The 25,119-nt window shown below is 34.8% G+C and overlaps 2 protein-coding genes across 2 annotated transcripts; one reads left to right on the forward strand and one right to left on the reverse strand.

Annotated features, from left to right (window-relative positions):
* Positions 1 to 420: 420 nt before the first annotated feature.
* On the forward strand, positions 421 to 21,436 carry LOC101896885 (uncharacterized). Its single transcript, XM_020037354.2, has 19 exons — positions 421 to 538; positions 600 to 727; positions 788 to 1,137; positions 1,198 to 1,331; positions 2,675 to 3,214; positions 3,269 to 3,473; positions 4,593 to 5,017; positions 7,466 to 8,037; positions 8,096 to 8,226; positions 9,972 to 10,152; positions 10,217 to 10,366; positions 10,422 to 10,923; positions 14,278 to 14,516; positions 14,598 to 14,777; positions 14,839 to 15,526; positions 15,584 to 15,711; positions 18,175 to 19,148; positions 20,886 to 21,282; positions 21,346 to 21,436. The coding sequence occupies exons 1-19, from the start codon at positions 463 to 465 to the stop codon at positions 21,409 to 21,411; spliced, it is 6,066 nt and encodes a 2,021-aa protein (XP_019892913.1). The 5' UTR covers positions 421 to 462; the 3' UTR covers positions 21,412 to 21,436.
* LOC101895320 (peptidyl-prolyl cis-trans isomerase, rhodopsin-specific isozyme) lies at positions 21,406 to 24,253 on the reverse strand. The gene is made up of 3 exons (XM_005185187.4): positions 23,648 to 24,253; positions 21,646 to 21,746; positions 21,406 to 21,583 (listed from the first exon to the last, which is right to left on the reverse strand). Exons 1-3 carry the CDS (start codon positions 24,146 to 24,148, stop codon positions 21,481 to 21,483), a joined length of 705 nt encoding a protein of 234 aa, XP_005185244.1. The 5' UTR covers positions 24,149 to 24,253; the 3' UTR covers positions 21,406 to 21,480.
* Positions 24,254 to 25,119: the final 866 nt, after the last annotated feature.

Raw genomic sequence — 25,119 nt, forward strand, 5'->3', positions numbered from 1 at the left:
TTTTTGGAAACACAATGCTTCTTCTGCAACATATAACTTATTTGTACTATTTTTTGAATATTATAAAGGTAATATCGGTTATCATAATAAACATATATAGTCATTTCAAGTTCTGTAGTGGGAATCTGACTTTTTTGAGTTACCATCGAATATCGGTAACATTAAGACGCAAAATTTTGAATGACAAGTCGAAATTAACGGTAACAGCACCGTTACTATCGGTAGAACTTTTAGACTTCTATGATTTAGTCGCTAACCTGTCGAAAATTTTTCGTTCAAATTATGAGTATTTTAATTTTAAAGATGTTTGTCGGTAACTCAAAAAATGACTTATAGAATCGTACTACTACTGGAACAAAGCAAATGTAATGAAAACGACAATTCACAATAGAAACGAAAAGGAATTTTGATTTTGTTGTCTGTTATCACTGCTATTTTTGAAAACATTTTTTTATTTTAAACATGTCACACATTGAAACAAAAGAAGACGTAGCGCTAACAAAACGCCTTGAAACTTATTGTTGTGCACAGAAACAATGTAAGTTTATGATCCGCTAGCAAAATCAATTAATAATTAACTATTTTTGGCAAACTTTCAGATTACATCAATAGCAAATGTACTCTTGTCAATACATTAAAAATTTTACCAAGGGTTGTAATATACAAAAACTCGCTAAAAATTGGAAGCTGTTATGAAAGTTTGATAACAATTAAAAATGAGGGATTGGTAAGATTGCTAAAAAGGATATACTTCTATTAAACTAACATTTTATTTTTATTTTATTAGCACAACCGTCGTTTGCTATACACCACCGATTCTGAGGATATTTCCATTAGTACTAATCCTGAAAATCTAATGGACAACTTTCTGGAATCTGAACAAACCGTACAATTATCAATATGCCTGAAACCAACGAAAAAGTTAAATATTAATCGTAGACGTCACATTTTCATTGAAGCAGAACATCCGAATTTGAAATTCGAATTGCCCATCATTATATTGGGTGCACATAAAATAGAGGTGCCGAGTATACCAGAACTGCTTGTATTTCCTTCAACCTCTGTGGGTAGTTTTACATTTTATGAACTTGTTTTGTATAATGGAAATTCGGAGAAGACGTCTTTCAATGTGAAAGGGTAAGTTTCGATATTTCAATAGATTTTGGTAATGTTTTCATCAACATTTTTTATTCGCAGAACTAACTCTCATCTGACTCTTTTTGTGCCTAATTTAACTATTCCTAAACGTGATTATTGCACAATATTGTTAAAACTGGCCTGTAAAGCTTTTACTGAAGTTAGCGATGTTATCAAATACAAATTTGGTTCGGGTAAGTTGTGTTTACGGAAATTATTACGCAAGATTCCTGTCCTCAGCTTTCAAATGTATGCTTAAAATTGTAAATTATCTTTGAGTTTAATAGTTTAGCTTTAAATTAAAATTTAAAATATTTTTTTCAAATTTATGTTTGTTACATTTTACAAATTCTTGTAAAGATTTCTATACATCCAGACTAACCTAAATTAAGATCCTTTTTATACCTTGAACCACATAGTGGTAGGGGTATTATGTCTTTGTGCATTTGTTTGTAGCAGGGACAAGGAAGTGAGATAGACCCATAGTTACTTTTGACGATCATAGAAACACTTTCTGAGTCGTAGTATGTCAGTCCGTCCGTCCGCCCATGTATTATTGTGAACAAAATGCAGATCGCATTTATTATCCGATTGAGATGAAATTTTCCAAACATTATTTGTTTGGCCCAAGGGCGAACCCTATTGAAATTGGTGATAATCGGATCAGATTTAGTTATAGCTCCCATATATCTTCAACCGATTTCGGGTTAATTGTGCACCAAATGGCTAATATAAGTCCAAATGACCTGTATTTTGGTACATCCCACCGAATTCAGTCTAGAAGCAAGTAAATAAAATTTAATGAAAATAGGTTCAGATATAGCTATAGCTCCCATATATATGTTTCATCCGATTTGGGGTTTTAAGTTTTTGAGATAGCTCCCATATATATCTTCAACCGATTTCGTGTTAATTGTGCACCAAATGGCCAATACCAGTCCAAATGTCCTAAATTTTGGTACATTCGACCGAATTCAATCTAGAAGCAAGTACATCGAATTTGGAGAAAATCGGTTCAGATATAGCTATAGCTCCCATATATATGTTTCATCTGATTTGGGGTTTTAAGTCCTTCACATGCGTAATATGCAGTCCACAAGAATGATATTTGGTACCAGATATCTTATAGACCTCGGAAATACCTTTGCCAAATTTTATCGACATCGGATAAGATTTGGATACAGCTCCTAAATATCCTTAATCCTTCTCGAAGTCATAATATGCACTCTATAGCAATGTTATTTGGTATAAAAGATAAATATGTCACCGTCAAATTTGTTGAAAATCGATTCCGAATTGAATATGCCTCCCATATATTAGTTCCCTCTAAAACCAAACTATAACTGCTCTAAAGCCAAATGTCGATAGGTGGTATGATATACTTCAAATAAATTATTTTGTTACGGAAGCTCTACTAAATATGCATAGTGGTGTAGGGTAACATGTAGTCGGCCCCGCCCGACTTTTGACTTTTCCTTCGCATGCACTTTCATATTGTCATAATGGAACAGATTCTAATTGTGTTTTTCTATTTCAGAAACATTTGAAGTTGCATTTGTCCACCAGCCTATGCAGTGGAGTCTTTTTCCAGACACCATACATATTCAATTCGATGCCATTAAATTCGATAGAAATACGTCCAAGTCATTTCGCATATGTAATGATTCGAATAAAACCATCAAATTTCAGGCACTTTTTCTCGAAAATACTGAAGACAACTGCTATGAAATTATGTCCAAAGAAAATAATAAAATTATTGATAAATATCCATGGAGACACTTTCAACTTCATCCCAACTGTGGGACTCTCTCGCCGAATTTATCGCAGTTGATTAACATCACCTTTCGTCCCATAATGCATGAAAACTTTTGTTCCCAACTAGAAATCCCTCCATTTTCAGTTGAAACAAATTTGTCCATTAAAGCCCAAGATGGGATGAGAGCTGAATACAAGTCAATAAAAGTGAAAGGTTTTATAAATGGTCCTGATATTGAAATTATTCCGAAATGTATTGATTTTCGCAATGTCTATTTCGGTGAGGAACAATGCGCCAGCATTAAGGTTCTCAATGTTGATGGTGAGTGAGAAAATCCCTCTAGGTAAATAATTGCTCATTTTGCTGATTTCATAGGTCTCTCTGAATGTCATGTAGATTATTATGACTTTATTAGTCATGATGAAGCAAGCGTTGTGATTACACCTGCAGGTGGCTATGATTTGAAACCCTGTCAGAGTGCCATATTCAATTTGCAATTTTTTGCTAAAGTTGTGGGCAAATTTTTGATCACCTTGCAATTTAAAGTGAGAAATGGAAATTTCTTTACCACTTTAATAAGGTAATGTTATAGATGTATTTGTTAACATTTCTTCTTCAGAAAAAAAGTTTCAAGATATGGGCCGCCTCGAATGAAAAAGTAGAAACAAAGCACACATATTCTCTCGAAATTTTCATTAATTTAGCAGGACGAGAGTGTCTCTTACGACTACATTTTATATATTTTGTGTACAAGGCTGGTTTAAACAGGGGTGCTCAAGAAGAAATATCTCTTTTCAGTCTTTGCTTATTTAAATCAAGAACAAAACAGTGTTAAGTCATTATTTATACAAATATTTTTTATCCATTTGCTTTATAAATTATTTTGGCAAACATTCGTGTTTAAAAACAATTAAATAGAACCGTAAAATATAAAGAAAAACAGAATTTTAATTTTCTCTTAAATTATCTCTTTTTTCTCTTCATGTTCTAGAACACGGTTTTGAGCACCGCTGGTTTAAATTACTAAATTACTGTCACTTTGACTGGAAAAAATAACTTAAGTCGATGGTCCATTTAAAAGTTGTCGAATTCTCCATTTCTAGAAGGGCAGCTCTCATGGTAGAAGAATACAGGTAGATACATTAACGCTTGGAAACATTGATATGTCAAAAAAAAATTAATGTTTTTCAAATATAAGTAGATTTGTATTTTTTTTTTAATTTCATTCAACATTTTCAATTCTAAAATTTGTTTGACAGTTCATTGTCCTAGCAGCTGTGTCGACCCGTCTACCTATATTTTTCTACCATGGCAGCCCTTGACCATCTCAACATTTATATTTATTGTGATTGGTCAATTATTGAATTTAACCACTAAACCTAATGGTATATTGGTTAATTATTGGATTTGATCCAATTGAAACAAACGTCAGTTGAACGTAATTGGAACTATCCCAATCCCCAGATCTATTAAACCAAGTGGATTTACCTTATATATATACATACACCATAAGGAGAATACAAATGCCTCTCAGCTGATGTTTGTTTACGTGACCAATCACAATATATATAATTCGATAAAAAAATCTGGGGTTGGTCAGTACTGTAAATGTACTTTATCGTTAAGACGCCAAGCATCAACTTATCAAGTTTTCGGTATTTTCAAAATTACTTGCTTAATCTTTTAACTTTTATTGCAGAGGTGTCTCCCAGCAAGTCCGTGTCAAATGTTTTCCCGACATCATCGATTTGGACATTGTACCAGTTTGTGTGCCACAAAAACGTTTGGTACTTCTAATGAACCCGCTGTCTGTACCAATTACTGTACAATGCTGTGTTCCCAATGATGGTATAGAAACTCCATTGGTTTTAAATATAAACGATACCAACCAACATTTGCCAATAAATGTCAAAGATCCCATCATTCATATGCTGGAATGTCAAGAAAATGAAGAAATAATATCACGTTTAGATGATGACGATTCGAGGGTGGAAGTTAATTGTGGAAATATGATTGTAGAAATGAAAAATTCAGAAATGTCACTACAAACATATCGATCAATGATAAATTATGATAGTTCATCAATTACATCGTATAGCACGGAATTTCAAGAAGAAGCATTGGGTAAGTTTTGAGTGAGACCATTGAAACAGTCCACAATATGCTCTGTTCCAGAACTGCAAGAATATGAAACTTTTCACAAAGATAACTGGTTTTTCCTTTATGATATCGAAAATAAATTGCAAAACTAGTAGATTCTTGCAGGTTCTGAAACAAAGCAATAATAATAATCAAACTATCAGTCAAGGGCCTTGAATAAGGTAGTGTAAGAAAAACGAAAAACTACTATTGTGATCACAGTGTTAGCATTTTTGTTTATGTTTTTAAAAGTTAATTTATCAAATGCATGTATTTTGATAAAATATCTGAAATCAGTTGGTTTTATTAGATGACCTAATAAGCGAGTCATGCTCTCAGTAAATTACAAAATGTGTGGTCGTTTTGTTTACAGTTTCTTTGTCCTTCTCACAGCGATTTTAATCACGATAAGCATTTTCAATCACAATAATGCATTCTGACATTTATAGAACGTTTACACACAGTTTTTTGCAGCATTTAACCATGAGTATACTTTTAGCATGCTGTATTCTGAAGGGTAAAATTTCACGGTTCCTCTTGGTTAAACTTTGTATTTAAACATACTTTTTATATGAAAATCAGCTTACAAAGACCTAAAATGGTAAAGACTAGACAAAATGCATTTTGAGCAAATGGTTTGTGTCTACAATACACGGAGTAACAGCTCATGTCAGAGACATGTTAATATAAAAGCCGCAATTACAGAAACGAATAACAATAAAAATTTGAAAAATTTTACAAAGACATAGAAGTGTAAAGATAGGACAAGACAGAGTCAAAATATGGCAACCCTGTCAAAATACCTCTGTTGTTACGATATCATAACAACATAGCTACTAATGTTAACTGATTTAGACCGCTAAGACAGCGTGCAAATTTTTGGAAAGGTCTATGGAATAAAATTTTAAAACCAAAATTTTCTGTTTTTCAAATTTTTATTGTTATTCGTTTCTGTAATTGCGGCTTTTATATTAACATGTCTCTGACATGAGCTGTTACTCCGTGTATTGTAGACACAAACCATTTGCTCAAAATGCATTTTGTCTAGTCTTTACCATTTTAGGTCTTTGCAGCTTACCTTGGTAGGGACCTAATGATTAGATCATGAACAAATCATAATACTACAGGATCGTTATACGAATGCTGTCATTTCTAATCCACTCGTCTGACAGCTGTTAAAGTTATTCTTATATATTGATTACAAGCGTACAAAAGCATTTTGGTGAGAATTTTCCAGAACAAAAGTTATTCGTGGCGGAATTTAAGGGTGATCGTGTGATTTCTTTATATTTGGCTGGAAAACCACAAGTGGCTATCGTTAGAGCACTCCAGCATTTAAATGTGAATAAATCTTTTGTGTCTCGTACCATCGCTCGTTACCCTAATACTGGTAGCGTAGCCCGACGTCAAGGAAGTGGACGGAAGAAAACAGCAACATCAGCAGAAATGGTTCGGAAAGTAAAGAAGCGACTTGATCGAAACCCGCGTCACAGAGGCCGAAAAATTGCTCGTGAGCTAAACATGTCGCAATATTCCTTTCGGCAAACATTGAAATATGAGCTCGGGGTAAAGCCATTGAAATTCAAAAAAGTGCAAGAACTTACACCGCAACAGAAAGAAAATAGACTCAAAAGAGCTAAAGAGTCGCTTGGCTTGGCCGAAAGTGGTGAACTGCCGAATTTGGTTTTCTCCGATGAGAAAACATTCGTTGTCCACCAGTTTGTAAAAAAAGAAACTGATCGTGTTTACTTGCCAAAGAGGTCAGCTGAAAATGTGCACCTTCGGTTGGCGCCCAGAACTGAAGCGACGACCATGGTGATGGTGTGGGCCGCCATAACAGCTGATGGTCGCTCTCCGCTCGTATAAATCGACCGTGCCATCAGAATAAATGCCGAATATTATCGCGAAAATTTTCTGGAGGGTGTATTAACGTTTTGGGCACGCAAACATTTTGGCCGCAGACCTTGGTCATTCCAACAGGACTCAGTACGCGCCACCAAAGAATGGGGTATCCTCCGGATACCAATCCGTTGGACTATTGTGTCTGGAGTATTTTTGAAAGCTAGGTTGGCACTAAAAAATACTAAAGTGTCGATCACCTGAAGCAAGTGCTTCGCCGGGAATGGACCGTCTGAAGGCCATAATTCGTGTCAAAGGTGACCAATTCGAACAAATCTAAACATATTCTAATATTTGATGCTATTTCCAACATTTTTTGCTCTCATTCAATAAAATTAAAAAAAAAATGTAAAAATTATGGCTTTTGACTTTGTTTCAGTTTTGTTTTATCTCGCCCCTTATTATGATTTAACTCTCTTTAAATTTTAAACCACAATTATATCTTTGACAGCTATCTTAGTTGTCAGATGTGCTTTATATATAGGTCATGAATATGCCTTAAAGTTTGTAAATACCTATATTCCTATATTATAGATTCCATACCCACAATTGCTTCCAATTTAATTTATCATTTGAAAAAACTGAAAATATTCGACAAACCAGATATGGAACAAAAAGTCATCGAAGAGGCATTATCCGCCTTATTACAAACCTCATATTTTTATGATATGGATAAATATAAAAACTATTGTAACATGGATTGGAATTCCCTATCTTCTGATCCAAAAGAAATCTATTGTAATAATGAAATAATCTATCTTAATCCGAATACGGGAAAAGTTATAAGTGTTGTCGTAATACCGAATGTCATTGGTCATCAACAGAAATATATTGAATTGCGGGTTTGTCCAATATTGCCACCTTCCAGTAATCCTGATGATGATAATAATGTTGCTGACAGTATAGAGTCGAATTTGCAACAAATAGTACGTTCCAATAATTTATTGAGTAAACTATGGGTTGAATATAATTGTTCGGTGCCAGAAATTGTATGGGATAATGTTATCAATATGCAAGATCCTCTGTATGCTGGAGAACTATATGAATTTGAAATGATTTTTGAGAATTGCAGTAAAATTGGTGGATTTTTCTATTTCGATGTAATTGTGAGTATATATATTTGGAAATTATAAAACATTTTGCCATAATTGTGTATTTTTGTAGCCTGACAATGAATATGGTACAATGAAATTTTTAAATTACCGTTGGAAATATTTCGTTGAACCAGAATCAATCATCAAAGTTCCATGTGCTGTGGAATATAAGAAACCTGGATTTATTTCGCTTTTGGGACTGTAAGTTAATATAGGGTTATTGGTTTTCTAAATATCTATCGAGCTCAATTAATTATTACAAATGAGGCCTTCCAGAGAAATTCAATCGGAATTTCTAAAATCTCATTCCCGGATTAGATCCGGTACTAAGTATCGACGGCGTAACCGTAATACGACTATTAATGTTTGTCTGGGATTCGGTGTTTATAGGTGGAGGCTGAGTGGTAGTTGGAGGAACTTGATATAGTCAAACTGGCGATAACATCATTCAGGTGCTGCATGGTCGAATGTACCTTTCCCCACCAAAATTTCCGGTGCGGACGGGCAATTTTATATCCTTTTTTTCAGGACCTGCATATGAGACGTTCTCGCGTGGCAAACATTTGCGATTGGGAGTCACTTTTATATGGTTTAACAGAGAGGTTCAAGGATTTCTCGCAATGGCTCGTAGGGTTCCGAGGGTTCGCACAGAAATGTATTTCTTTTGAGACAGAAAGAGAGATAGTTGATTTCGTTCGATATTACGTTTTATTGTTAAATTAACTTATAATATTCTTATTCTATGGTAAGTATACTCGTTTTCAACCCAGAACTGGAAATGGTTCTTCGACTCGAGACCCGGATAAGTACTCGAGACACGTGGCAGGATTTAGTATTTAGGATTGGGGATGGCTTGTTCAAGTCTACGGAATGAATTTTATGCGAGATACCTTGATAAGTCCTCATGCAGGACCTATTAGGGAGTGCTTAATAAGTTCTCAGGCAAACTAAAAGGATATTAAGAGATACGATTGCAAGCGACCTTAATAAGTACTCAAGCTGATTACAAGGATATTAAAAGTTACAGTTGCAAGGCCTTAATAAGTACTCAAGCAGACTACAGGAAATGATACGGTTGCGAGAGATCTTAATAAGTACACAAACAGTCTACAAGGATATTCAAAGCCAAGGTTGGCAGATACCTTAATAAGTACTCAAGCAGACTGCAGGGATATTAAATGATGCGGTTGCGAGAGACCTCAATAATTACTGAAGTAGACTACAAGGATACTAGAAGATACTTTTGGGAGAGTGCTGACTAACCCGATTCTGCCATAATCCACCCTTTTATACCTGATTCCAACACGTGTAACGGGAACTTCTTTACTCAAAATTATCAAGAAAGAGAATAACGAGCAACGAAACTAAGACAATATTAAACGGAGAACCGAATGAGAACAAGTAAAATAGCTGTAAGTTTGGCCCGGCCGAATTCTGTCATAGGCTGTTGTATCTTTTTCATCAAAATACCGAAAATAGGGTGGTACCAATATATGGCAGATGTAGGCAAACGTGGACTTAAATATTAAATATTTAATGTTCTGCCACCGGAGCTAAAAATACCAATTTTTAGATAAATCCGTGAAAAAATGTGGCAAAAATCGTCAAAAATACCAAATATCGGAAGGTGCCGTCGTATGGCGGCAATACCAAAACGTGGACCGATACATTTGATTTTCAATACCAACCATCCTAGACACAATACGATCCAATTGTGCGATTTCACTAGACTAAAGATCCTAGGCCATATGTTGAAGACACTGAGCAAACCCCCGCTGGTTTAGCTAAATCTTCCCCACAGTGCCACATAAGGCGGTATCATAATAAAGGACATAAAAAGTTATTTGGCTTAAAAGAAATTGGCAAATTTGAAATTATTTTTTAAAGTAGTCTTCTACCTAAATTAAGTCTTAAATTTCTTATCTTTCGCGATTTTTCTTCAACAGCATAAAGTTTATTGGCGTCAATACTGGATTTCCATTTCACATCAAATCTGAAGTTCTTCTACCTCAAATTAACATCAATCCCCAACAAATTGTCAAAAGAGTAACGGTATTGGAGAGGACAAACTTCTACATATACATTGACAATATAACACCGACAACTACTTGGTTTAGTATGAAATTGGTAATATAATGACATTTATTAGGGATATTTTACGATAATTTTCATTTAAATTAAATTTCTACAGAAAGACGAAATTCACTTTAGAATTTATCCGGAGGGCGGACAACTGGCGCCAACTGGACAAGGCATGGTTGTCTTAATGGAAATGTATTTTACTGATCCCGGATTATATAGGAATACTTGGAACATCATCATGCAATATGAAACAGTTAAGGTACATAGAAATAAAATTGAGCTTTTCAAATTGAAATAACCTTAAATTTAAATAGAAAATCCCCATTACCATACATGTCGAAGGAATGCCGATATTTTTTGAACCAGATATTCAACTGCAAGATTTTAATATTGGCACGATTTTATGCACAACCGAAAATGAATACTACTCTGAAATCTCAAACTATACAAAACTAATACGAGTTGTAAATCGTGGTAAACATTCATATCGGATTGCGATAACAAAAACGAAAAGTTCGTCCAAACCAATTTGCCATATAACACAAATAAAAGCGAAGCTGCTAATAAAACCCAATAATTTGGTGATGGATCCAATGTCACAAGATCAATTTTTTATAGTGGCCAATGCCTGTGAACCTGTTAGCATTCATAATGAATTTCGCATCGATATTATTGATCTAGCAGAACCGACGAGGAAGCAATCCTCACGTTTTGTTATTAGAGGTCAGTTTTCACAACCGGAGTTAATGTGGAATTGTCGGGAAATTAAAATGGATTATTGTCGCACACACAAGTATAAGGAACATCCACAGTGGGGTAAATAAAATAATATTTTTTAAATATACTGATCTTCACAAAACAGATAATTTAATTCTCTAACATAATTTTACAAAAACTTTTTAAAGGTACCAAATATGGTACCACTTGAATTTGAGGAAACAGTAGAGATAGAATTTTTAAATTTGGAATGAGGGTCATTGATAGATAGATAGATAGATAGATAGATAGATAGATAGATAGATAGATAGATATATAGATAGATAGATAGATAGATAGATAGATAGATAGATAGATAGATAGATAGATAGATAGATAGATAGATAGATAGATAGATAGATAGAGTGTAGGATTGGGATATAAGTGTTCAAAATTTGTACTTATGTGCACGATAAGTACTAAATGGTACTAAGTTTGGTACAATTTCGATTTAGTTGAACCGATAGAGCTGGAATTCGGAACTTTAGAAATAAGATTACTATTGCATTCTTAGACTGAAGAATGTAGGTAGTTTTGGAAATTCGTGCTTATGTCACTAAATTTTGTACAACTGAACATTTGGGCGAACCTGTAGGATTTGAATCCCGAAATTTCAAAATAAGATTTCTATTTGACGGTATGATGTAGGTAGTAATGAAAATTTGTACTTAAGTGTACTCAATGGTTCTAAGTTTGGTACCATTTGGATTTGTGTAAACCAATAGAGCTGGTATACTGAAAATTGGAAATAAGATTACTGTCGGAGTAAAGGATTGGGATATATATGTAGTTTTTTAAATTTGTACTTATATGCATTAAAATGTACTAAATAATGTACAATTTGTATTTGCACGATCCAACAGGGATGGAATACCAGAATTTGTGAGAGTGTATGATTGGGGTGTGTAGGAAGCTTTGGACATTCGTACTTATGTGTACCAAATGATTTTGAATGTTACTAAATTTGTAAGATGGTACATTTTGAAATTTTTTATGAGAATTAAGGTTGGAAAGTAAGCCTGATACATGAAGGTGGTGTCGGAAATGCTTACTAAGTAAGGGAACTGTACTAAATGGTACTAAATTTGGAACAGTTTGGTTTAGTGTGAACAAATAAAGCGGAAATTTGAAAATTTTGTATTGGGGTATTGTTGATAGGTTCGTATTAAAGAGGTGATTTTATAAATGTGTACTGCAAGTGCAGGAAAAGTACTAAATAGTTCCACATTTCGTACAATTAGGCTTTGGGTGAACAGTGGTGCTTGAAATCTGAAATTTTGCATTAGTGTCTATGTTCCTGTGTAGCCTGGGAATATGGAAGTAATTGCGGAATTGTGAACTGAATGTTTTTACATTTGGTATTGGGTGAAGTGATAGAGATAAAATTCTGAAGTTTGATATTTAGATTACTGATGGTGTCTGTATCTGAGTATCCACCGTCAAGGTGGTTTTGAAAATGTATATAAATAATTGTACGAAAAGTACTAAATGGCACTATATTTGATATATGATACATAGCTTACTGGTGGCATTGTCTTTGAAATTTTGCGGTGGCTTAGAAATTCCTACTAAATTCGTACGAAAAATACTAAATAGTATAAAATTTTGCATTCGGTGAAGGGGCAGGGCTGAAATTTCGAAATTTGATATTTAGGTCTGTGTTGGTATCTGGGAGTGGTATATGATCTTGATTTTGGAAATGTGTAGTGTAATTGTACGAAAAGTTCTAAGTTTGGTACTGGGTGAAGGAATAGAGCTGAAATCCGAAAATTAGAAAAGGGTGTACTAAATGGTACTAAATTTTGTATTAAATGTATTGTTTCCTATTCAAGCGGCATCAAAAAATGAGTTTATTCGATTTATTTCCCAGGAGCGCTCCAACTCGAATTCATGGGAGTTTCACTCTTTCAATAAACTCGAAAGAGTTTTTCGTATGTCTGAGGGATATGAAAATATCCGCCACGAAATCGACGGCCCCACTTTTCACCACATGGACAGCCGATGTCAGGATATCAGTGAATGTGCAGGTCGATGCTGTTTTAATTGGAACCACCAAAAAGTCGTCCGAGCATACCAAAGGTATCTGCGACAAGATTAGAAGTAGGAACACGGTTCTCAAGTCCATGGAGAACTGACATAGAAACCTTGTTGTACAAAACGATATTCCGGTCTATGGTAGACTATGCGGCTCCGTTGTGAAATGAAAACACATTCAATCCTGACAGAATGGCGCCCCAAAAACCGCAACAGGATGCCTCCTTATGACCTCCGTTAACCCTCTACATGAGCAAGCAAAGGTCTTACCGATGCTGCAACATAATAAAATTCAATACTTGCTTGGGTGTTATAAACACAACCATCCCAATAACCATCTGGTGGATAGGCAACCTCCATCCAGGCAAGTAAGGAAAGTTCTGCATTCTATATGTATAAAGAGAGAGAGGTACAGATGTGTAAGAGGGAGTCTCTAGATCCACAGGCTATAAGGTACTTAAATTGAATCTACTGTTTTTTTTTGTCAAACGGATAGAGACGGTCTTCTGGAATTTGGAATAAAGTCGCTGATGGGATATAGGATAGATGTGCTAAAGTTTTTTTTTTGGAATTCGATCTAAAAGTACTAAAAACACTATATTGGGTACTATGTAAACGGATAGAGCTTAAATGAACACATTTTATACAAGAATTAAACCGGGGAACTAGGTTTGATATAAGGTGGTGGTTTTTAAAATGTGAACTCTGACTGTACTTCATGGTGCCGAAATAGGTACATTTTGAATTTGGGTCAATGTGTGGAGCTGGAAATTTGAAATCTTGATATGGGGATAGAGTTGGAAATCTGAAATTTCGTATTAGGGTAATTTTTTGTGAGGTAGGATTGATATATGGAGTTGGATTTTTAAAAAAGTACCAAAAAGTACGAAAAGTATTAAATGATACTAAATTTGGTATTTTAGCAAGAAATTAGTCTGGAAACCGGATAGTTGGAATTATGGACTTTGATGTTGTGTGGGATTGACGAATCAAATGCTCTATGGGAAATCGAATAATAAGAGTAGCAAAAGTACTAAAATACACTAAATGAGTGTAAGCACTGTACTGTATTAAATGCATGAACCGTACAATTTGATTTTGATGGAATTTTTGTTTAGGAGGAATGTTAATTAAAGTTTAGTATAGAAAAGGACTTTCTAGAAAGTGTACGAAAAGTACAGAATGGTACTAAATGGTTTAGGAGGAATGTTAATTAAAGTTTAGTATAGAAAAGGACTTTCTAGAAAGTGTACGAAAAGTACTGAATGGTACTAAATTAATTTGAAAAAATCTACGATAATTGTTGTGATTATCCCCGAGAAAATTATATAAAAATCAACGATTATAGCTCTGATAACTGTTCATAATGTTCCCTTTCAGAACTATTAAAGCTTACCAACACCACAAATAATTTCATTGAAATGGTCTGTTTGAAGGTCTTCAGTCCATTTATGCTTAAAGAACACTTCGAATGTCCTTCGCTTAAGGAACTGGAATTTGCAATGTGTCCAGCAGAAACTAAGGAGATTTTCTTAATTTTGGATAAGAAATCAGTGAAAGAACACAACAATTCTACTGTTGATGGTCGTATAAACTGTTCGGCGAATTCACATAAACAGGTAAATTAGTTGATTAGGGACATTTAGACGATAAAATAGTACTTTTATTGACTGTTTTTCTATTTCTTATTTTTGGTTAAGAAATCTGTCAACATCAAACTCAACATATTTACTCCTTCGTTAAATATCCAACATAACAATGTTACACTCTTTGTAAAAAATGCAGAAGGTGGAACCTTTATACCAGTTAGGAATTCGGGAAATGTGCCAGCCATGTACAAATGGTCTAAACTTCAAGAGAACTGGCATTATATCAGTGAAGTAAGTCTTCAAAATAAATATTTGTTTTTATCTAATATTAAAAACTATTTTTGGCTTTTAGGAGGATGATAGTCAACAAGTAGCCGATATAATTATATCGGATATCATTGCATCCCTTAATTTGGAAACTATTATTTTTGAAAATGATCCCGAGCCTAATATGACAAAACGTTATCAGAAATTACGTTGTGTTCTGCCCAAATTGGAAGATCCCATTGGCGTACGAAAAATATTGGATGATATTATAAATGAGCTTGATTTAACCCACAAACGTTATAAATTGGAGTTATTGGAACCATTGCCACCTGCTGAGCCCAGACTATCTTCTTCTAAAATGGAAATATTGGAAAAGCAATTGTGTTTACATGAATTATCGCCAGATATTTTGGAAAATATTATTAACGAACCCGAAAAATCTGGCATAGCTCATCACGACCAGGAACATATTGCCGAACCAATTTCGAATAAGAAAAATGACACGAATTCAAAAACATTATATTATAATAAGAATTTTTGTAAAGTGCCCTCATCTTCAAATCTGCTAGAGCAAACATCATCCACGGCATATGTCTACCACACGTTGGATGAAATTTTGCAACATATTAAAATTGAAGATAGCTATACAATCTCCGAACCCAGTTCTGAAACCTGCGACGTCAAAGGCAGAGTATACTTTTTTGAAAAAAGTGGCATCGTGCAAGGACGCGAAACAATAATGTGTGCTTTACACATTCCTCCAATAAGAAGAGGTGAAGCTATTTCTTATTTTTCATGAAAGAAATTAAATGCATTTAAATATTTTTAAGGTTTTGAGGTTTGTGCAACATTCCAACTGCAGATTATTGGTGGAGAAAGCCAAGAATTCCGAATTAATTTAGTAAATCTGGATCGAACATTAAAACTCAGCAAGGATAGTGTTTATTTGGGGGTAAAGGTAAGTATGTGTGTAAACAAAGCAAAGTAACCTAAATTGAGTTTGCAACTTTCGAATTAAGATTCCTTAGAAACCTTTGATGTTAGGTATATAGTGTCTTCGTCAATATTGCAGATAAAAACACGAATATCATTTTGTAATCCCCAAGGGAGTCAACATGTGGGTCTATTTTTGAAAATATGGTAAAAAATCTTTTTAAACGGGAATATTCCCCAAATACAAAATTATTTCTCATAAAATAGGTCCTAGAAGGCGTCAAAATTCTACCTAAAAGTCAGCATTTCATATATATGTAAAAAAACATTCTACAGTATATCGAAAAAATATTTGCACCAAAGTTCCCACAAAAATTCGAGAATATTTCCTAATTGTTTTATCTATTTATTCTCGGTATTTTTTCGAATTGACGCCTGAACTAAAGTGTACTCCTACAATCATTTACAAAGGGACGTTTATAGTTTAAGATTAGCAAGTGCCGCGCATTCATCAAGGAAAAGTCAACCTTTAAAATTTCAGACTTACTTATACCCTACACAAAGGGTATTTTTTTTTGTGCAATTGTTTGTAAAATGGAGAGGGAAAAGAGATAGACCCATAGTTACTTTTGAGGATCTTCATAGAGTCGTTCACTTTCTGAGTCGATTTATGCATGTCAGTCCGGCTGTCCGTCCGTCTGTACATGTATTTTTGTGAACATAATGCAGGTCGCATTTATTATACGATCGCATTTATTATAGGTCGCATTTATTATCCGAATTTTTCAAACAATACCTGTTTGGCATAAGGACGAACCATGTTGAAATTGGTGAGAATCGGTTCAAATTTAGGTATAGCTCCCATATACAGAGTGAGATGAAAAAACTGCAACCAACTTCAGACTGCTGTCATTTCTAAGCCACTCGTCCGACAGCTGTTAAAATTATTCCAGTGACAGCTCATTATATTGTTTACAGGCGTGAGAGATTTTGTGAGATTTTTCCAGAAATCAAGTTATTCGTGATGGAATTCAAGCGTGAAAGTGTGATTTGTTTATATTTGACTGAAAAAACACAAGTGGCTATCGTTAGAGCACTCCAGCATTTAAATGTGAATAAATATTTTGTGTGTCTTACCATCGCTCGTTACCATAATACTGGTAGCGTAGCCTGATGTCAAGAAAGTTGACGGAAGAAAACAGCAACATTAGCAGAAATGGTTCGAAAAGTAAAGAAACGACTTGATCGAAACCCACGTCGCAGTGGCTCGTACGCTGAAAAAGGAGCTCGGGATAAAGCCATTGAAATTCCAAAAAGTGCAAGAACTTACACCGCAACAGAAAGAAAATAGACTCAAAAAAACTAAAGAGTTACTCCGCTTGGCCGAAAGTGGTGAACTGCCGAATTTTGATTTCTCCGATGAGAAAACATTCGTTGTCCAGCAGTTTGTAAACAAACAAAATGATCGTGTTTACTTGCCAAAGAGGTCAGTTGAAAATGTGCACCTTCGGTTGGCCACCAGAACTCAAGCGCCGGCCCTGGTGATGGTGTGGGCCGCCATAACAGCCGAAGGTCACTCTCCGCTCGTATTAATCCACCGTGGCATCAGAATAAATGTAGGGTGTATTAAAGTCTTGGGCACGCAAACATTTTGGCCGCAGACCTTGGACATTCCAACAGGACTCAGCACGCGCCACCCAAGAATGGTTACAAAATGAGGTTCCTCGCTTCATTTCCAGCGCACAATGGCCACCAAAATCTCCGGATGCTAATACGTTGGACTATTATGTCTGGAGTATTTTGGAAACCAAGGTTGGCACTAAAAAAATACCAAAGTGTCGATCACCTCAAGCACGCGCTTCGCCGGGAATGGGCCAAAATACCGCAGAGCAACATTCGGGAAGCATGTGACGAATTCATTGGCCGTTTGAAGGCCATAATTCGAGCCAAAGGTGACCAATTCGAACAAATCTAAACTTATTCTAAAATTTGATGCTAATTCCTACATTTTTTGCTTTCATTCAATAAAATTTAAAAAAAAAATAATGTAAAAATTATGGCATTTGACTTTCTATGCACAGGGTGAGATAAAGTACCCTGGGCATAGTATTACTTTTTTAGTACTTTCGTACCCTTTTTTAGTGCGAATTTCCAAAAACCCAGATTCTACCTTCAGATGTTTCATTTGGGGGTTGATTCTCACTCAATATATAAAAGTTTTAAATTTTTAATAAGAAATCGCAAACAAAATTTAAACATTAAAAAAATTCTGAATTAAAAAAAATGAAATTTTTGAAAAAGTTCTCGATTTTTTTTTAATTTTTAAAAATTTCAAAAATTTAGAGATTGTCATTTGTTTCCCAGAAACTGTATAAGATTATCCAAATTCAAATATCAGCATACAAGGTTTCTTTCCCTTATGTCGATCAAAAGTTTGGAAATTGCTTTTGTACTCACAAAGTATTCTTTATTTCCCTCTCCCATTTAGCCATGGTATGAACAATTCATGGCACAAGTGCTTGCAGAGAATATAACAAATTACGAAATAAACCTAAATACACAAATAATATCCAAAACATCAAGAAATCTACCATCCTCAATCATCGGCTACATAAAAATGCTAGACGACAAGGAATTGACACTACCACCCTTCGATAAAATCTTCTTAAAATTTGAAGGTTCAATGGGTTTAAGTGAGGAAGGATTTAAACGTGAACTATGTATAACCATAAATAATGGCGAAGTGAAAACAGTAAAATTCCTCGGTCAGGGTATTATGCCAATCTTTATAGCCGAAAAACGAAATTTGTCACAAGAACTACAAACGACAGAGGAAATTATCAATGAATATCGTTTTTTACAAAAGATCTATTATTTTGAAATGTTCACTGAAATTACGGAATATGATAATGAGTTGTTCAATATGCAAGCAGAAGAACGCGATGTGAATAAGTCTATATGTTCCTTAATGGAATTATCGCAAGAATCTTCAGGATCAATATTGGATGAAAGTCATTCCACAACGGCAAGATCGACGACACGGCGGAATCAAGAACTCAACTTCTTTCGTTGTGTTCTCAAAAGTTATGTTTTAATAAACAATAACGAAGAGTTACCAAACGCCACGGTTTTGGAACATTTATTGGAAACTGAAAGATTTCTCCAACAACTTCAGGTGAACGCTGAAACTCGTAAACTCTTTAAGATCCTCCATCAAGAATATCAACGTTCATGTAGGAATTCAAATGTTAACAAGTTTGCCTCAAATTTTAAATATTTTACCATTCAACCTCTGCTCTTCCAAATGAGAGGCGTTGTTTTGGAGTTAGGTAATTTGGTATTTAATCAATACCACAATTACTCTGTGTCGTTGGAGTTTTTAGGTCCCGGAAAACTTATAGCAGCCGCAAGAAGTGTCATAGAAATTCCAGGCGTCTTTGTTGATATTGAAGCTGAAGACAAGTAAGTTTTTAAAATGTTTTCTAATAATCCCATTTTTTAATATGAAATTAAATTTTTCATTTTGATTGTGCGAGATGTGAGGAAAATGGAGACTCTCACCTCTTTAGAACATCTCTCACTCACAAGCAGAAAATTGCGGCAATGTTAATTGGGATATAATATCTCAAATATACTATGGCGATTGAAATTACAGTACGAAAGATTAACATACTTTAGATAAAAACAAATTCAGGAATTTAATCTGATTTTAAACACAGAACGTGTAAAAATCTAAATACAGGGTGAGATAAAAAAAACTGCAACAAAGCCATACGCCATAATTTTTACATTTTTTTTTTAATTTTTATTGAATGAAAGCAAAAAAGGTCGGAAATAGTATTAAATTTTAGAATAAAATTAGATTTGTTCGATTTGGTCACCTTTGGCACGAATTATGGCCTTCAAACCACCAATGAAATCGTCACACGCTGCCCGAATGTGGCACTGCGGTATTTTAGCCCATTCCCGGTGAAGCGCTTGCTTAAAGTGATCGACACTTTGGTATTTTTTAGTGCCAACCTTGTTTTCCAAAATACTCCAGGCACAATAGTCCAACGGATTGGTATCTAGAGATTTTGGTGGCCATTGTGTGCTGGAAATGAAGCGAGGAACCTCATTTTGCAACCATTTTTGGGTAGCGCGTGGTGAGTGCGATGGTGCTAAGTCTTGTAGGAATGTCCAAGGTCTGCGGCCAAAATGTTTGCGTGCCCAAGGCTTTAATACACCCTCCAGAATATTTTCGCGATAATATTCGGCATTTATTCTTATGCCACGGTCGATTAATACGAGCGGAGAGCGACCATCGGCTGTTATGGCGGCCCAGACCATCGCTTGAGTTCTGGTGGCCAACCGAAGGTGCACATTTTCAGTAAACACGATAATTTTGTTTGTTAAGAAGCTGCTGGACAATGAATGTTTTCTAATCGGAGAACCCCAAATTCGCAGTTCACCACTTTCGGCCAAGCGAAGCTCTTTTGAGTATATTTTTTCTGTTGCGGTGTAAGTTCTTGCACTTTTTGGAATTTCAATGGCTTTACCCCGAGCATGATATATTCAGCTCACGAGCCATTTTTCGGCGACGGGTTTCGATCAAGTTTCTGCTTATGTTGCTGTTTTCTTCCGCCCACTTCCTTGAAGTCGGGCTACGCTACCAGTATCACGGTAACAAGCGATGGTACCAGACACAAAAGATTTATTCACATTTAAATGCCGGAGTGCTAAAACGATAGCCACTTCTAGTTATCCACCCAATTATAAAGAAATCACACTATCACCCTTGAATTCCATCACGAATAACTTTTTTTCTGGAAAACTCTCACCAAAATGTTTTTGTACGCTTGTAAACAATATAATAAACTGTTACTGGAATAATTTTAAGAGCTGTCGGACCCGTGGCTTAGAAATGACAGCAGTCTGAATTTGGTTCCAGTTTCTCACCCTGTATCTGGTACCTCAAGCATATTTCCACATTTTTCAAAAATGTTGACATATCTCATATAAAGTATAGGAAGTAGACGATGTAGTCTAAATATGGCAAATTAAAAATATGAATTTTATGGAGTGTTATAGATATTATACTGTATGTAGTAGAAGTCTTCTTAAATTATCCTACTTTATCTGGTTCCCAAAAAAATACTTTATATATAATGTAAAACAAGTTACAATTAGGTTAATTAAAAAATGTTTGTGTAATTTTAGAGCTGGCGATTTACAATTCATTTGTCATCGCCCTAATCAAAATCAATGTAAAACGAAACAATTGAAACGCTATCGCAACATGTACGAACGTATAATGGATGTTGAAGTTGATCCTAAAATCAGGCATGCCCATTCATTTGATATAGACAAAAGGTCACAACACCAACGTAGTCTTCGTCGCAGTCGTTGCACTCGTAAGTGGTTAGTGAATCATTACGGCAGCTTGAATAAATCAATTTATGCCGAACTCAAACACCATCATACGCATTGTAAGATTTTTACGAAATGCAAAAATGAGACTATTTCCGGAGCAAAACTTAATGTAGTAATACTAATACGACCCGAAAGATTGCATTATGCGGCAAATCAACAAATTGAAGATTATTTGTTTATCGATGTAAGTTTTAGAAAAATTTTGAATTTCAATAAAATAATTATATCTTTAATATTTACATTGCAGTTGCATATGGGACCAACTCTGCCGATTTTGTTGCGTGGCACCATTAAAGATTCGCAAAAATTATGAATATGAAATATATTTTTTATATAATCTTCTGATTAATAAATATAATTGTTTATTTTTTCATTCATAAATTTAACAATACATATTTAATTGCCGGAAGAAATAATGAAATACGATGAGAATGACAAACGAACTAGCCACTGGTATTCCAGCCGATTTTATCCAACCCCAAACACTGAAAGTATAAAGAAATATATTTATTTAAGACCTAATTAAAATTGTATGCATTTGGCTTACCTAAAATCATCAGGATAAAATTCATAGGGTTCAGTTGGTATTTCACCACAATTCGTTATAATAACCGGATGTATGGGATGATCATCTCTATCCGTTTTCACCTAGAAACATTGAAATAACGTAAATAAGACAAAAAATGTATAAAAATCAATAATCAATATCAATCAAATCAATACAGGGTGAAATGAAAAAAACTGCAACCAACTTCAGACTGCTGTCATTTCATTATATTGTTTACAAACGTACAAAATCAATTTGATGAGAATTTTTAAGAAAAACAGTCAATCGTGATGGTATTTAAGCTTGATAGTGTGATTTATTTATATTTGACTGGAAAACCACAAGTGGCTATCGTTAGAGAACTCCAGCATTTAAATGTGAATAAATATTTTGTGTCTCGTAAAATCGCTCGTTACCATGATACTGGTAGCGTAGCCCGACGTCAAGGAAATGGACGGAAGAAAACAGCAACATCAGCAGACATGGTTCCAAAAGTAAAGAAGCGATTTGATCGAAACCCGCGTCGCAGTGACCGGAAATGGCTCGTGAGCTGAACATATCGCAATATTCTATTCCGCAAATATTGAAAAATTTTGTTGTCCAGCTGTTTGTAAACAAACAAAATGATAGTGTTTACTTGCCAAAGAGGTCAGCTGAAAATGTGCACCTTCGGTTGGCCACCAGAACTCAAGCGCCGGCCATTGTGATGGTGTGGGCCGCCATAACAACCGATGGTCGCTCTCCGCTCGTATTAATCGACCGTGGCATCAGAATAATTGCCGAATATTATCGCGAAAATATTCTGGAGGGTGCATTAAAGCCTTGGCACGCAAATATTTTCGCCGCAGACCTTAGACATTCCAACAGAACTCAGGATTATCGCACTCAGCACGCGCCACCCAAGAGTGGTTATAAAATGAGGTTCCTCGTTTCATTTCAAGCATTGAACTATTGTGTCTGTAGTATTTTGGAAACCAAGGCTTTAAAAAATACCAAAATGTCGATCAAGCATGCACTTCGCCGGGAATGCGCCAAAATACCGCAGAGCAACATTCTGGCAGCGAGTGACGGTTTCATTGGTCGTTTGAAGGCCATAATTCATGCCAAAGGTGACTAATTCGAACAAATCTAAACTTATTGTAAAGTTTGATTCTATTTCCGACATTTTTTGCTTTCATTCAATAAAATTTAAAAAAAAAAGTAAAAATTATGGCGTTTGACTTTGTTGCAGTTTTTTTATCTCACCCTGTATATAATTTATAGGGCGAATATATTACAAACGGAAGATGAACTTTATATACCCTCCTTTCCAATGTGGAAGGTATAAAAATGAGCAAAAAACAAAAAGAATTTCGAATTCGTCTGTTCCAGAACTGCAAGAAGTTTTTACTACGATAACCGATTTCCCTTTATCATATCGGAAAAGAATGCAAATCTAGTAGATTCTTGCAGGTTTTAAAACACAGCATTAATAATTAGGCTAGTAATTTCCAAAGTGAAAGCATTTTCCCAAGCCTGCAAGAATCTGCTAGTTAGTTCTCTCTTCCAGAAGCTGCAAGAATCTATTAGTTTTGCATTTCTTTCGTTATCATAATGGGTAAATCGGTTATCATAGTAAAAACTTTCACATTCTTAAAGTTCTGGAACAGACCAAAAGTTTCTTGATCAAGAGATGTATTTTACTAGCATACGCTTTGTTCCAGAATCTTAAAGCATCTACTAGCTTTGCAATTTTTCCCGAATGAGATATATCCTAGTATCCTCTCTTTTGTAAACGAAGGACAAATATATGGTATTTTCCAGAACTTCAAGAATGTAAAAGTTTTTACTATGATAACCGGTTTTGCCTTTATGATATCGAAAAAATTGCAAAACGAATAGATTCTTGCAGGTTTTGGAACAGACCAATAGCCAACCAAACATTGAATTTTGGGTCCTCTCCAATCTATTAAAAAAATGTACGTCTATAGCTTCTTCCTAAATGCTTACTCATTAAACTTACATCATCGATGGCGTGTACCACATCCATGCCCTCCAAAACTTTGCCAAACACCGTATGTTTACCATCCAACCAACGGGCCGCCACCGTTGTTATATAGAATTGACAGCCATTTGTGTCGGGACCACGATTTGCCATACCCAAGTAACCGGGTCTTAAATGCTCAATATCCAGTGCCTCATCTTCGAAATAATCACCGTAAATACTTGTCGAACCTGTTCCATCATGATTTACAATATCACCACCTTGAATGATGAAACGATTGATGACCCGATGAAATTCCGATCCAACATAGGTGGTGCCATTAATTCCTCTTGTGCAAATGTGACGGAAATTTGTTGTGGCCTTCGGTGCCCTCTTGCCGAATAAACCGAAAATTATGCGACCCAAAGGTTTCTTTTGATGCTTCACATCCATATAGATTTTCGAAGTTACAATAAAACTAAGGGCCGATGCCGTTGTCAGGAAGGCGCTGACGATTAATAATATACGAACTAAATTCATTTTATATGTATTGTGGATGAATTAAATTTTATTTATTTATTTATTTATTTATTTATTTTTTTTTTTTGAACACTTGTTACGTTTTATGTGGTTGAGTCAACTCTCAGTACTAAAATGTGAATAACATTTGAAATATTTACCTGTGTTTTTTTGCTGTGTCCCTCTGAAACCTTACAAATTTCGTAATATTTCGTTTTATGTCGAGTCTTAACAAAACCCTTGAAATTTTGCTGTACATTGACATTCTTTCTTATTGATTTTTTTCTGTTGAAATTCTATTTTACTTTTAATGGACCCAAAATCACCCCCCAAAGACGGCGAATGAACTATGGACATGAAATTATGTCATAGTCAATGTAGATAAGGGAGGGTAATATAGACGCGTTTGTTTTCTATTTGTAATATATCTAATTTATATGTCGAATACATGATCCCGTGTTGCCTTTATATTTTAATGTCCACTGAAATCTTCATCAAAATTCTCTATATTTCAAGATTTGCAAAGAAAGCTCAATTAAACTCTACAAAATTACGGGATATAGCGAGGTAATAGTTGGAATATATGGTGGAGATTTGTCTAAAATGTTGCCGCCTTTACTTATGCTTGAAGGTGTGTAACAATGTGCAGAATAATTTAAGTGAAAGAACCAACATAACATAAATCTGTAGATTTCTAACGACTATGGAAGGACTCTTTCGGGAATCAAGTTTTAATTTTGAATTAACAATGAAAATGTCGGGTGTTTACGTTTTGTTATAATTTGTTTGAAATACAGGGTGATATCTCTGAAGGTTTGTTTGCACACCCGAATTACAAGAAAATCGAACATTTACTAAAGTTAATTTAATTCAAAATCATAAATTCCGATAAGTTCCATATTCATCACAGGTTTCTGGTTGAGAGAAATATTTAGATATAGCAAATTGTAAAGAAACGCTGAATTGTTTCGCAAGTTGTCACAAATAAAATT

Source organism: Musca domestica, unplaced genomic scaffold (genome assembly GCF_030504385.1).
Source record: "Musca domestica strain aabys unplaced genomic scaffold, Musca_domestica.polishedcontigs.V.1.1 3, whole genome shotgun sequence".
NCBI lineage: Eukaryota > Metazoa > Arthropoda > Insecta > Diptera > Muscidae > Musca > Musca domestica.